The following is a 15818-nucleotide window of genomic DNA, read 5'->3' as shown; positions in this document are numbered from 1 at the left end:
AGATTTCACCAAACACAAAAACCAGCTCTGCCACCTTGTGTGTGTGCTCAACACACCTCGAGCTGTTCAAAATAAAGCCATGCAGATGTCCCAATGCCAAGTGAATAAACACCTAAAAACAAAACTTTCAGTGAGGAAAACCAGACCTACTATGTCACTTGTGTGCACCTAAAGTTCAGAGATGACTGTTATGTAATATATTGAAGATTTTTTTTTAAATATTAGTAGACAGCAAGGGGACAATGTTGAGGTTTTACGTAACTTTTGTTTGAATTTAGTTTCTTAAATGAACTGTCATTGAGATTGAGACATTCAGCATGCATTAAATTTTCAGCTTTTTGCACTCAACAACCAAATATATTTATGATGCAGTGACATAATGGTTATACTGTATATGAACAAAGAATAAAAGCATTCATAGTGTGACGTGGGACAGGAATAAATAAGTATAATCACAGACTAGCATGCAAATATTACTTTAAAGGCTCCTACACACCGGGACGCTTTTCGTTTGCGTTAATCGTATAATATTAATCGTTAATCGATTGGCAGAGAAGCTTTTAACTAAGCGCGTCAAATAAAAAAACGAGCATGAGGTGTTTTTTTTTTTTTATTACGCTTTCGCCTGCCATTTTGCGCATTGGTGTGCACAATCATGTTGATGCCCTTTATATAGTCATGAGGCGTTAAACATTGACGGAACACATGAGCAAAAAATGTCTCGATGTGCACAGGCCTTAAGTCTTAAAGGAGTTGTTAACTATGATGTCAAATTTTAAACTTTAGTTCATGTGCAATGTAGCATAAACAACATCTCTGAATGAAATATGTTCAAAGTTTAAAGCAAAGGGAGACATTGGCTTTTACAATGTTAGCTTAGCAAAGCTTACAGCAGGGATCACTAAACTTGTTCCTGGAGGTCCGGTGTCCTTCAGATTTTAGCTCCAACCCTAATCAAACACACTTGAACAAGCTAATCAAGGCCTTTCTAGGTATATTCGAAACACCCAGGCAGGTGTGTTGAGGCAAGTTGGAGCTAATCCCTGCAGGGCACCGGACCTCCAGACAAAGTTTGGGGACTACAATAAATACATGCCGTCCAAACGCTACTTTTCCACAGAGCTTCTTCTGTTTCTGTATTTGAGCTTCCAAATCACACGACACAAAGACAGAACTGCTTACAGTTTAATTTTGATTACGTTCCAGAGAATTATAAAAAAGATATAGCTGGCATTTGACAAAGGAAAGCTTCCAGAACCTACCCCAGTTCAGTGCTGGATTCAGCTAAAAACTTCTAAAAAAAACTCCTGACAAAAGAAGGAGCAGCTCCAACCATAATAGACAAATCTGTGGATTGTGAGCCACAACTTGTGTTTTTATTTGTTCAAATTGATCTATTTCATATTAATAAATGACCCCATGTTACATGCTTACAGGGTTACGCTGCAGACACTAATAGCATGTATCAAAGTGCCAATAGAAAATGCACACGCCGACAACAAAGACAAAGGTAAACCAAGCTGTTTTTACAGTTTTATTTTGCCACACAAATGTGTTCTTGGAGATTCATATGATTACAGTTGAAACACCAAAGTTTCATGGAATGTTTTGACAATATTATTTAGTTCATTTTCAGTGTCTCTGTACCTTGAGGTCTCAGGGGATTGGAAGGACACAAGTGTAAGTAATTAATGACAGAATTAAAACATTTTAAAGAGCGCCTATTGTGGGTTATTGAAAATGACCTTCCATGTAGTGTGTAACACAGCACTGAGGTTTACATCTGAAAGTGCATTGTTTAAAACTATTGATTCTGTAACGAAATAGTCTAATTGAATGAATCGTGTTGGATTCGGACATTGTGCCTGAACTCGTTGACATCGATGCGGTACATCACCAAATATGTAGTACTGGATCCAGCAAAACGTGAAAGAGCCTTTTTTCTTAGATAGGGAGATCACGGGATTGATCATGACACGAAGATGATTATCACACACAGAACATGTTATCAGTACTTCATAAGCGTGCTGGGTGTTTCTCTCTGTCTCGCGCTGAACCATGTCGACCAGTCACAACAGTCAGTAATTGGACCAATCAGTGCAGATTAGTTTCACGCAAAGGAGGGGAATAAATTAACTGCTAAACAAATCATATGGGAGTTGTTGGCATAATTAGGTAAAAATAAATGCATATTATAAGACAATGAAATTGTTTTTTGACCTTGCATGCATATCAGACTGTTGTTGGAGACCTCCGAAACCAAAATGACCATTAATAATGCATAATAGGCTATTTAATACATTATATAAATAGGAGCTTTGAAGGAATTCCACTCATTAGCTTTGTAAATGTGGACACTGTAAAATGGCACTGTATGGAAGGAGCTTTGTAACAGAACACAGAACAGCATAAATATGGGTAAACACAAGTCTGGATCTTTATTTATGGGTTAACTACTACTCCTAACAGTGAATGTGCCTAGTTTTAAATTCACTGGTTAGATCTTGATTTCTCAACAGAGGTTTAGAGCTATGATGATGGTTCTGAAATTGTTTCAGCCTCTCTTAAGCATCCCACTGTTTTCTTCATAGCTACAAACCATTTTGGTCTGGCAGGCCTTTAGCCCAGAGCGAGAGTGAAGGAGAATGAGAGAAAAAGATACAAGTGAGAATGACAGGAAGACAGGGAGCACGTTTGGCATGCTGACATGTCTAGTCTCTCCAAGCTGCATGTCTGGCCCAAATGTGGACAGAAAAATTGAAGAGCCCTGACCTCAATCAGCTAAACCACAACCATCTCCCATGCTTTTATCTCTCCGTGTACGTCTTTCCCCAACTTTTCTCATCCTTCAACCAGGGAGTTCATATGTACGGCACAACCTTTTGATTAGATACAAAAATGTGTGGTTTCTCAACATAATTGCGATACAACAGTGATAAATGGATAAAGCGAGGGCCGGAAAGCCATCCAGGAGGCAGCAGAAACCGCACAGACATCATCTCAGTGCTCCAAAGCCACAGCCTGAACTTTCAGGATCTCGAGGTTGTAAATGTTTTGGCTGAAGCTGTCCACGTCTGCTGCTGCTGCTCTTGGCTCGCGTGCCATGGCATGTGACGACTGGCATACCGTTGACACCCAGAGAGCTCATTCTCAGAATATGCGAGCCATCGCAATTAAAGTCAATGGCAATTGCAGGCCGCGTGCATTGTATATTTATAGAGAGGGTATAAAAGAAAAGGGTGAACCTGCAGGGCAGCCCATGTCATCTGGCAACGGTTATTACTTCTCAAACTCCCTCTTGTTCTGCTTTCCTCATTAGACCGCCCCACTACCATGGTGTGCCAGGTAATGTGTGGATATGTTTGAGGGGTCATCGGGGCACATCTCAGGGTTAACAGGCCAGTTGTTGAGTATTTAGTGTCCTGATGTATAGAGAGGTGGGTAAGTCTGAACAGCCTCATCTAGGGCAAGGCAATTTTATTTGTTCAATTCAATGAAAATTCTCAAAAGCCGAGAATCTTTTATTTTTGTATTTCTGATTTCACTGAATGTCTCTGATTACCATAGATCTAAAATGTATTCAAATTTTCTGATATGTTGCCCTGTTTTTACTTAACTTGCTCGATTTTCAACATGTTTAAGTCATTCGGAAAATGTAGCCCTATATAAGTTTTTGGACATCGTAAGTTATCTAGCCAGAGCTACGTATAGCTGCATTTCGTCTCGAAACATACACCGGCGGCCTTGAGATACAGAGTTGACCACAACGATGGTGTTAGAGTCCAGGGATGAACGATTGTGGAAAGCAGGCAAGACTCAAACAGAAGCCAAAAAATAAAATTAACAAGTACATAACAGGGTGAGAATGTGGTAAATCTGCAACCGTGGTAAGAATCAGGCGAGGGCTTTTCAAAACACTACGCTTGGGTTTAGGGAAGTGGGAGGGCACGGGTCAATCTGTGCTTTTAAAAACACTATTGGTTGGGTTTAGGGGAAAGAGGAGGGTGGGTGGGTCAGTCGATCAGTCAGTCAGTCACTTGACAGCGGCCTCTGGTGGATTTGCGTGAGAACAGCAGACGCAAATGGCACTCGCAAGAAAAATTTCAGATCTCAAAAAACATACACAGCAGCCTCTGGCGGATTTGCGAAAACACTGCCAAAAAACATAGCTCCTGGGATGTATTTTTCTCTCTCCAGAAATGTATATAGCAGTATGTATTCAGAATGAGCCTGGGTTGTTGATTTTGCAATTAAGAGTTTAACATGGTGAATGCAGGTGGTGAAGCCTTGACATTAACAACACCTTTTAAAAAAGCAGAGGTTTGGAAGCATTTCAGATTTCTTATGGTGGCTTTGTTTGTTAAACTATTTCATTCAATTATATATACTGTTATTCATATATTATTCATATATTATATACTGTTATACAACAGGGCCAGATATGTACCTAAACCTCCAGTCAGAGAACGGTTGTAATCTTGTCTGTGTACCTGCGTGGATGCGTACCTGATTCTTCGTAGAAGGTTTGGAACCATAGTGGGAAATCCGCAAGATTATTTCTTAAAATATAAAATAACCTGATCCTGTTTAAACAATGTATCTGACTTTTCTGATGTGCACAATTTTTAGCTGTTTTTGTCAAAGAAAAATATCTGACCACTGTTTTGTAGGCTATGTATTTTTACATAATTACTGAGGTGTTTTTTAATGTTTAGTACAGTAAAGGCCAAACCTAGCAAGCTTTTTTTGTTTAAAAGATGTCTAATAGACATCTAAACATAGTCGTGTTAGCTAAAACAAGGCTGAACTTGGGCTGTCAGTGAAAATCTAATAGACATTTTGGAAAAGGTCAAAACTAAACTACTCATCAAGTAAACAGAAAAGAATGACTATACAAATAAAGTCTGTCTAATCTGTTTATTTGACAACTAGTCTAGTTTTGGGCTTTTCTTAGATGTTTATTAGATTTTCACTGACAGCCCAAGTTTAGCCTTGTTTTAGCCAAGCTGTCAAGGTTTGGATGTCTATTAGACGTCTATTAAACACAAAATTGTAAGCTGTAAAAATTATTCATACCCCAGTGGTACCTCACCATATATATAGTCAAGCATGCAGTTATTTATACCCCGGGGTATGAATGATTTAGGGATTGTCTCTACAGTATGTGTAAATGTTTTTAAAATCAAGTCTGTGGTTCTCATACTGTTTTTTTTAATTTACTGTTTGTAAAACTGTGTTCATCAAATTGAAAATTGAATTAAAAATCTAATTAAATTGAATGGAATCAGGGCCTCTGAATCAAAACCCAACCCTAGCCTAATACTTAACAGAGCATAGGGCACATGGAGCCAACCTTAGAGATTGAGATGTTGGCATCTATACCAGCATACGTCAACCAGACACTTCATCTGGCAAAGCTAGCAAAAGTCTTACCCATGAGTTTGGACCACTGCGCAGGTGGCCGGAATAAGGGATACTGTTTAGGGAAGGTCTGTGGACTCCAGTGTCCGGTGAACACCACGATGTAAGATGCAGGTCCTCGAGCACTGCACTCCGTCCCATTGGTCGAGTTCACCAGGGCTGCGCATGACAAGGTAAATCTGAGCAGCACAACAAGCAGCTGCTGCAGCCAACCGGGAACCAAGATCTCTGATGACATCATCTGCATCATGGTAGAAAAAAAAAAGAGCAGAAAAAGTCATTAGCTAAATACAGAGCAGGGGTAATGTTGTTTGATCCCATTCTTATTGGTAATATTAGGATAAAGTGTATTTAAACACATTGCCCTAATCATAAATCTGTTCCAGTCCTGCAGCAAATATATGTATTGCAGGAGGAAATTACAATACTTTGGTTTCTCACACTTTAATCCTCATGTAATGTTGAGGGAATGGTCTGACATTTACAGCTGGCTCTGGATAAGAGTGCATTCAAAGACGCTCACAAACCGATATTGCAACATTATCCTGCTTCTGGATTGCCAACATCCTCAGATTTTAGCTCCAAAACACTAGTTCTGCACTTAATTCGCCTACTTGTCCCATGCATGTACTCTTTGCACAGAAAGATGTACACTTTTCAGTGTGTAGCACAACAGTATAGGCATACTTTAGGACAAGGGTTCTTAAAGTCAGTCATAAAGGGTTGGTGTCCTGCAGATTTTAGCTCCAACTTGCCTCAACACACCTGTTAGGATGTTTCTAGAAAGCCTAGTAAGAGCTTGATTAGCTAGCTCAGCTGCGTCTGATTGGGGTTGGAACAAAACTTTGCAAGACACCGGCCCTCCAGGACTGAGTTTGGGAACCCCAGCTTTAGGACATACTACTTTCTCATTATACACAAACCTGTCAATTAAAGCTCATTCTGAATCTGATTATCATTAATTCAGATTTCAGTTGGCTACTTAAGTCTCCAGTCAATCATCCTGTCAAATACACCACACTTCTTTTGAATATTTAATTACCATCCTTACTAAATTGGAGATTCAACCAAAAACAAAATAATTATAATAACCTGTCATAATTAACTTCTCCTGAAGGTCAATGGCTGTTTCTTTCCCAAGATTCTTCAGAATATCTTGTTTTGTGTTTGACAGGAGATAGAAATTCCAAAGAACCCCTTGAGATTGAGTAACTGGTGATGAAATGTGTTGCGAATATTAAACTTTTCAAGGATCTGCACTCTGAATTTCTAGTATTTGTAGAGCATCAGGTAACTTTGGAATACTTATTTCAACATACTACAACTTGGGACACACTAATTATTTTTTCAAAAACTATTTATGATGGATAATATGTGAGCTGGGGCTCAGTTGTTTTCAGTGAGTATGAAAACCTTGACAAGGTGTCTCGTATGAGCACTGGTGTATAGTATGACTTTACAAAGTGGCATTGCCACCTATTGGCCTGGCATGCCTAATACAGCATTTTTGTGGATCCCGTTATAAAATAAACCATTCATATCATGGCCTTTGCTTTCCTTCTGCCATAGCCTCAGCATTAGCATTACACTTTTTGGCCAAAGGTTGTAGGGTTTCCTTCAAGTTTGGACACCTCTACTTTACAGTGTACTTGAAAGTCAAGTTTTGTTGCTCCAAACCTGAATGATTTCCATTCTGTGGGGGGGAAAAAATATTATTGAGCACTCCTTTGCATACAACACAACTGAATTTAAACTTGAAAGACTTCCTTTAAACTTCTAAATTAAAAAAAAAAAGGCATTATACAGTACCATGGTAAAAGTGGTTTAGACTGGCTGTATTTCAAAACATTCTGAAATGAAAGTTAAAAACTGAACTTTATCCGGCAGCTAGCTCTCTGCAACTCTTAAGTTCACCCACTGAAGCTAAGCAGGGCAGCGCCTGGTCAGTACCTGGATGGGAGACCACATGTGGAAGCTAGGTTGCTGCTGTAAGTGGTGTCATTGAGGCCAACAAGAAGCTTTTAACCTGCGGTCTACGTGGGTCCTATTGCCCCAGTATAGTGATGGGGACTCTATACTGCTCACTGAGCACAGTCTTTTAGCAAGATGTTAAATGGAGGTCCCTAAAACAAATCCCAGAATGTCATTTGAAAAAGAGTAGGGGTTTAACCCTGGCATCCTGATCAAATTTTCCCCACTGGTCTCTGTCCACCATGGCCTCCTAACCATCCCCATAGTAACTGCCCTCATCACACTCTGTCTCCTCTTCACCAATCAGCTGGTGTGTGGTCTGGTGCAATATAGCAGCTGTCGTGTCATCCAGGTGGATGCTGCTCACTGGTGGTGGATAAGGAGAATCCCCGAATGTGTATAGCGCTTTGAGTGTCTAGAAAAGTGCTATATAAATGTAAGGAATTATTATTATTATCCCTTTTGCTGTAGGTTGAATTTTTTATTAGCATTAGCACTGAGTATCATCTTACAAGGTGTAAGCCAGTAAAGCCTGGATTATACTTCTGCGTCAATTGACCGGTGTAACCCATGGCGGATGCAATGCAATTAGCTGTGCATTTATACTTCTGCGCGCTGTTTCACGAAACGCTAGTTGGCAGTGAGGTGTTAATGTTCCTCTGTGTCGAGTTTCTTCACTGATGTTTTGCTTTTCCTGAACACTTCCTGAATGTACAAGTGGCTCAAACACGCTCATTCTGAGGCAGGAACCGGCGGATGTGCAACAACATTAACTATGAGATAAACACAAAACAAAACTTTCCATCCGGAGCTCCTTCACGGGACTCCACACTTGTAAACAATCGGCCTCGCGCAGCTCTCGGTCCCTCCCAGACTCGTCAGCGCTACCAAGCTGACCAATCAGAGAGCTTGTGCTATGAGTCATTGCGACGTGTAGTTAAATTTTTTGAGAGGTGCACGTCAGTGACATCGACGGCCACGGTGTAGGGCTTTGCATCAACACGTAGGCTGTGCCGTAGCATACGCGTGTTCTTGATGCAGAAGTATAAATCAGCCTTAAGACACTGAGTGTCATTGACGTTAAACCTTGTTAGGCATGTTTTTGACATGCTACGATCAAAAGGTCACATATTTTACTGTTTTGGCGGTTTCAGTGTGTAATAAAACATGTTTTTTTTTTCACGCAAACAATCAGTCAACGCCAAAGGGAATGAAACTTCAAATGGCTAAAACTTGCCATAAACACCTTGTTTATAGTCTTGACATCATTTTCTTGACTTCTCTGTGAATATTGCCTACAATGCACTTTTAATGGGTGCTTTGGCCTTCCCTCAAACAAAAATAAGTGATTTCACCATAATCTAGACTATGTTTTGTTCGGCTAAGGCAAAATATTGTATCTACTTTAAAAATCTACATGCTTTTGGAATAATATTGATTACTTGTGAGGTTACACAAACCAAAACTTAATCAAGGAACATTGTGTTTAGCACAAGCTAAAAAACTAAAGAAAAAAATGGTGGTCAGCACACAGTGTGCATAAAGCCAGTGCCAATGCCCCAGTTAGTTTATGCACAATGTGGCTGCCGTGTGTAAGGGCATTGATTTACGAGGTAGGCAAAAAAACTTCACAAAGTCTAGTAGTCAAACTAGAGTGACAATGGATGCTTACAAAAACAACAGATAGTGCAAATATGTCAGACAGTACCCTATTTGTGCAGCTTAAACATGAAAGAATACAAAGGTATTTATTAGAGTTATAACTCATAACAAAAGAGGGCTCAAGAATGAAACCCTGTAGGCCAGTAGAGGTGTTTCAAGCTGACACAATTTACGAATCCATTGCCCGTGTAGAGAGCAAAATGAAGAATATTTTGAAAGGCTGTGTGTTCAACTTTGCACATCCAATAGTGTGCATATCAGTGTATATTTTGGGCCTATGCAGTTGATTCATCACAAAAGCTGACCAATAAGTACACAGCGCAATGAACTACCAACTATTCCAGCATATGTTTTACGCAGCGGATTCGCTTCCAGTTGCAACCCAGTCCCCAGACCCAGGGAAACACCCATACACTTTTATGTCTTTGTCGCATGTCTTTAGATTGTGGGGGAAACTGGAGCACTCAATGGAAACACATGTGAACAGAGGGAAAACTAGCTAACTCCATACAGAAATGACAACTGGCCCAGCCGGGACTCAATCCAGCAACCTTCTTGCTGTGAGGTGACAGTGCTAACCATTGAGCCACCTTGACACCCAGGGTGGAATTGTTTTAATAAAAATTTTTTAGTTTACATGGTAAAAATAGCAATAGCTTGCACTTTGTGACCCAAACATTTGCATTCTTAGACCCCAGAATCTTTACTGTAATAATGAACAGCTAAAATGCATGTTTTAGTGTGAAAGAGAAGCTGCATCAATCTTAAAGAGCATCTATTATGGGTTATTGAAAATGAGCTTTCATGCAGTGTGTATCACAGCACTAAGTGAATGAAAACATACAGCTGAGGGTTAAATCTGAAAGTGCACTGTGTTTAAAACTATTGATTCTTTAATGAAACAGTCGACTCAGGGTCAAATAAATGAATCATGTTGCGTTTGGATTTGCCTGAACTTATCGATGTCAATACGGTACATCACCAAATATGAAATGCTGGTTCCGGTAAAATGTGAACACGCCTTTCCCTTCAGACACTAGCAATAGTAGGAGAACAAGGGACTGATCATGACACGAAGATGACGATCACTGAAAGATGGAGATTTGGTTGTGAGAAATAAACAGTTACAGTTCATTTTTACAACAATACCACAGTACAGCCAACCTAGTTCTGTGGTTGTTTCTGTCATTGTTCTGATGATTGATACAATAACCTATCCTGCACGGTGGGATTCGTCGACTATTTGCTTTTAAAGGAAGGAGCAGCAGAGACTATAATTAATTGGATTTGTTAGACTTCGACAGTAACTTTGTCAGTAACTGTTACAGTTCATATGGACCAGTTTCTTCTTTTTCCAGATCATAAAATGTAAGTATAATAAGAATTGTTGCCTCATTCTCTGTTGTTTGCAAAATATGTATTTAATTGTGTGTTGTAAGATGTAACCGTTCTACACAGCTTGTAATCACTTTTACTGATCAATGACTGTACTGTTTCTCTCATCTGTATGGGGCTATTCATGTATCCAAAAACCATGTTGAAAGCGTGACGCGTGCTTCTTCCTTTAGCGTTTTAAATGTGTTTCTACACTCACGATTCTCTGCCGTTTCCCTTTGCTATGGCCACCATCAGCTTTTATTTTTTCATGCAAATGTATTGTAGCAGACTACCAAATGAGAATAACGAACCTGTGAATGAGAATAATTTAGGCACTTCATGGACATGCATAAGTTTTATGCCTCTTTTTTGAGCCCTGTTCTCCATTCATCTTCCTTATATGAGTATGTTGTATGACGGTCAGTCTGCCGTTTTGATTTATTTGGGGGCAACAAGAGGGCGAGTAGATTTCAGTTTGAACCACCCTTTTAAAGCAAGGCAGCAAGTCACTTTCACAAAACCTTCGACTTACTTCATGCTTTAAATAAACCACAATTAACAGCTGTTAAAGGCATGTGTGATGAACTCAACATCACCGCAGCACAGATATACCCAGTCACATCCCAGCCAATCCATTCTTATTGCAACAACCCTAGGCTTGCAGTTTATTCCCAACTAAATTAAAATAACACGACAGCAAGGGTTGTGTGACTGAGTTATTTTCATGCCTGCGATTGTGTGGAGTACATTACGCAAGACCGGCTTAGACGTGCAGGCTGAAGGTTTAAACCATGACTGCATGAAATACTGGGATCTTGCTGTCTGCCACTGTCTTTTAATAAAGAGACAAAGTGACACGGGCCAGGAGTTCATCACCGCAGGCTCAGACTGTTGCCCCGTCCGCTGCATCCCCGTAGTTTATAACAAGCCACGATCAGATGACAGACCTGCAGATCAAAGACACAGGCTCACAGAGTCCTGGTATTTTTATGCTCGCCTGTTAAAGTTTGAAGCCATTATTGTAGGTTTAGGCTGGACCGGTAGTTCATATAAATATATTTGAGAGGGCGACTCTGGTGTTATTGAGGAAAAGCAGCGCACTGGGTTATAACAGTGGCTCGTGATGAGCAGATATATATTAAGATCCATGAGCAGAGAGGTCTTGAGTCACCAGAAATGACCTCATGTCTAATGGGCACAGTTCCTGAGTGAGAGAGCAGCTCAGCGCTTCTTGTTTTAAAGCCGGCTAGACCGCAAGTTCAATGGGACATGGATAAAATCTTACGAGCGAGGACTGAGCGTGCACTCCTTTGCGGTTTCCTTTCTTTTTCCTGCAGAACTCACAGTCTCTTTCTGCAATGTTTGACAGATCGGGTTTCGGCATCTTTTGGAAAATCTGAAGTGTTGCTGAACTTTCACACATGGAGACTTTTCCAACTAGATTTTTTTTCCCTTTGAAGCAAACGGTGTGCGATTAGAAATTAGCCCTGGCAATTTGTGAAGCTACGTTGCTAGAAAAGTGCACAATTGAGAGCTACTTGTGAGCAAAAAGCATATGATTTATGACTTGAGAAATCTGCTCAAGTGTTTGTGCCTATCACTAATATGCAAAGGAGACCACCTTTCTTAAGAGTTTATTACATTATATATGTTCACATGGGATGGCTCGGTGGTGAGCACTGTCGCCTCACAGCAAGAAGGTCACTGGTTGAAGTCCTAGCTGGGCCAGTTGGCATTTCTGTGTGTAGTTTGGATGTTCTCCCCGTGTTCGCTTGGGTTTCCTCCGGGTGCTCCGGTTTCCCCCACAGTCCAAAAACATGCGGTATAGGTAAATTAGATTAACTAAATTGGCCATAGTGTGTGAATGCAAGAGTGCATGGGTGTTTCCCAGTACTGGGTAGCAGTTGGAAGGGCATCCGCTGCGTAAATCATATGCAAGAATAGTTGGTGGTTCATTCAGCTGTGGTGTCCCCTGATAAATAAGGGACTAGGCCGAAGGAAAATGAATGAATGAATATATTTGCATCTAAAAATTTCAATTGCAACAAATGTAAAAAAAAGTTCCTTTTTCATGAAGGCTTTTATAGAGGAGTTTGTTAATATATGAAAAGTTCAAGTGTTGTCTGAAATTTCCATTGAAAATTTGTTTATGTTGAGTTATTTCCCATCAAAGACCATGGAAGGGAATTATTCTTTGCCATAAAAGCTCCTGAACCTACATTCAGGAGCCTGATAAAAATGCTAATTTTAGAAGAGAAATTCAGACGCCATTTAGAGGTTTTTCCATCTAAACTCTTCATCTTGGTAATTTTTTAAAGCTAATTTGTAAAATATTACGGAAACTCGCTTACATTGTCAAATCTCATTAGCAAAATAGGCTGCTTCAACACAAGCAGCTTTACCATATTAATCATGAAATAAGTGCTATTTTTATAACTATACTATAATCCACACTGATATACTGTCATTTAAAGCATCTCTTCAGTGTGAATGCTTTTACTCACAGACTTCTGACCTTGAGGGATTGAGAAAATGGGAAAGAAGATTTCTTCCTCAGAGTAGGTGGAGCCTTAGAGCCACTCCCACCTATTAGAAAAATCACCACAGACCAGTTGTTCCTCAATGTTTACCAGCCAACTTTCCCACAAAGTTCATTTTGGCCAGCTGTTGTGACCACATGAAACTGATTTACAAAACAGATTTAGTTTGAAATTGTCACATCAGTTTGTTCTTTGATTTTATACTATGGACTTTTTTTGTACAAACCACACACTTTTAGCCTTTAAGGGACAGTTCACCCAAAAATGTAAATGTACTTACCATTTACTCTGCCTCACGTGGTTCATTCCATTGAACTCAAAATTAAGATATTTTGAAGAATACTGAAAACTGGAAGCCACTTACATCCATAGTACGAAAGAAATACTATGAACGTCAACGGCTACTGTTCTTCAACTTTCTTCAAAATATTACTTCTGTTCATCATAAGTAACTCAATTGTTTTTGGAACAAATGGTTGTTCAGTAAGAGATAGCTAGCCCTTTAAGGTAAATGTCATGTGGTTTAACCAAGTTAAATCCATGAGTGTACATTTTAATTCATAATATTATTTATAATTTCTTTTCACTATTAGTTTTTTACACCACATGACATTTGGCACCTGCCTAAAATCTTTTCTTATCATAACATCAAATTACCCATGTTTGTTATAAGAGACATAATGAGTCTCAGGGCTCTGCAAGGGTACACTGAAAAAAAAATTATTTAAAGACGATTCCTTGGATTTACAACTTTAAGTTAAGTGGTTGAAAACAATTTATTTGTGCTGAATTTAAATAAAACAAATTAAGTTGAACATTACTAAATGTAATTTATTTAAATTCAACACATAAATTGTTTGCATCTATTTTGCAGACCTCATTTTTTCATTGTAGTCTCTGACATCATGTTCTCTTATGTTTTTTCCCATGCACAACATGAAAACTAAGAATATCTACACTGTAAAAAAAATATTCAAAAACGATTTCTTGGATTTACTAAATCTTTTTAAGTTAAAAAGTGGCTGTAAGCAATTTAGGTTGAACATTTCAACAATTGTTTGCAGTTATTTGTTCAGTGTACATTTTGCAAATACATTTCATAAAATCTCTTCATCTGGAAAGTTAGATAACCTGTCAACAGGTCTGGAAACAGTTTGAGATTCTTGATTTCTGGCGTCATTGTTTGAAAGCCATTTCCACTTATTGCCAATCACAGACTTTTAACTTTTTCTCGCTGATGAGTAAACAGGACTGAAAAGGCTTCTGAAAGTGTGAAAAGCAGATGTGGCATTCACCAGAAAAGGTAAACAGGCAGTTTAGAAGATTTTGTGAGTGAAAGTAACAACAAAATGAAAACATCACATCAAACGTGCTACAATTACTCAATAAAGCTTGTTTTCAAAACAAAAACGACAAAAACGTGTTTGTTCATGTGAGACCTTTGAAGAAACAATGCCCTGTCTATCCGGCACAGTCAGCAATCCCCAAAATCATCCGCTGACTATTAAAACTTTATAAATATTTTGATCTCCCATCTGTGCTGACATTTTGCACGCGTACAAATGCAAAAAACCCCACGTTTTCCACATTATCTCTGGGGCTCGAAATGAAATTAAATCAGTTGACAGTGTCCTGAGCTGGGATGGGTTTCTGCAGCGCTGCACTTGCCAGTGGTTGCAGATGCTGCTGAACACCGACCTAAAGCAAACCTTCCTGTGTTTGCCCTCCCCACACACTCACATATTCTCAAACATCCAAGAGACACAGCAAACCCCTGCTCCCAGCACGAACGAGACACAATAAAACCAGGGGAGACGGAAAAGAGCCAAAGAAAAGAGCTTGCGGCTTTTTTGCCACTTAAGCTTAAACTTACAGGGAGAGCAATTATGAAGCCACAGCGCTCGTGTACTGCAGAAGAGGTCAGAAATGATGCGGCTCAGTCGCATGCAAATGCGAAACCACACCGGCAGACTAAGACAGAGCAAGAAATGAATGAGAAGACAGGGAAAATGGTTAAATAACTGTTAAGAGAAGCACATGTGTTAAAACAGTTAAGCACTGCAGCATTGTTCCTCAAAGAGACGTCAAACCTGCTGAAGAGCAATGTGGGAAGCTTGTGGTATATAGAGGCACAGCAGAAAAGGGGAGAAGCAGAAAAGCAACCCTTGTCTTAACCTTTGCCACAGCAGCCGGCATGAGAGACACTCGCACACAAACGCTAGAGAAGAGCTCACTCTTACCTGTCTGTGATGGTGGACAGCAGGACAGGGCTGGTGGAGATGTGCACTACTGATCAAGACACCTCATTTTCATGCTCTCTTTCCCCTCCTCTCTTTTTTTCTCCTTTCTCTCCTCCCATTTGACACCCCCACCTCTCTATGCAAGGGTATACACACACACACACACACACACACACACACACACAGCAGTCATGCTCTTTCTCCTGTCCTCTGTCAGTTTTATCTCTTTTTCTCACATTTGGTTTACTCGGTTCATTACGTTTCCCCCAATTTCAGTTTAATGGAGAGAATCATTTTTAAACATTTCTAAACATAATAGTTTTAAAAACTCATTTCTAATAACTGTTTTCTTTTATCTTTGTCATGATGACAGTAAATAATGGGTAGGGTTAGGGTAGGGTAATTAGGCAAGTTATTGTATTGTTATACAATTACAAAATGCAAGTTATACAGTAAAAAATATCTTGGAATTTTAAATGATTATATACTTTCTTTTATTTTTCACATTCAGCAGTTGGTGAAAACATTAAAAGGGATTTTAATCTTCTATTTAAGAATTAAGAACTGCCTTTCTTTTTATGGTAAAAAGACGCTGGTTGATGCAACT

The 15818-nt window shown here is 39.4% G+C and overlaps 1 protein-coding gene across 4 annotated transcripts in view; it reads right to left on the bottom strand.

Moving 5' to 3' along the window:
• Window positions 1-15284, bottom strand: part of spon2a (spondin 2a, extracellular matrix protein) — a 41366-nt gene extending 26082 nt beyond the window's left edge. For 3 of the 4 annotated variants that reach the window (XR_015506606.1, XR_015506607.1, XM_087280087.1), the window contains exons 1-2: window positions 15212-15284; window positions 5434-5662 (exon numbers count right to left, since the gene is read on the bottom strand). Coding sequence is in view for 2 of the 4 variants with exons in the window: in XM_087280087.1 (XP_087136213.1) it covers window positions 5434-5662 (229 nt within the window). In the remaining 2 variants the exon portion in view is untranslated. 4 annotated transcript variants of the gene reach the window in all.
• Between the last annotated feature and the right edge of the window lie 534 nt (window positions 15285-15818).

The sequence above is a fragment of the Danio rerio genome, chromosome 14 (assembly GCF_052040795.2).
Source record: "Danio rerio strain M-AB ecotype USA chromosome 14, GRCz13ab, whole genome shotgun sequence".
NCBI classification, from domain to species: domain Eukaryota; kingdom Metazoa; phylum Chordata; class Actinopteri; order Cypriniformes; family Danionidae; genus Danio; species Danio rerio.
The sequence above is the reverse complement of the archived record's forward strand: the minus strand, read 5'-3'. Positions and strand labels throughout refer to the sequence as shown.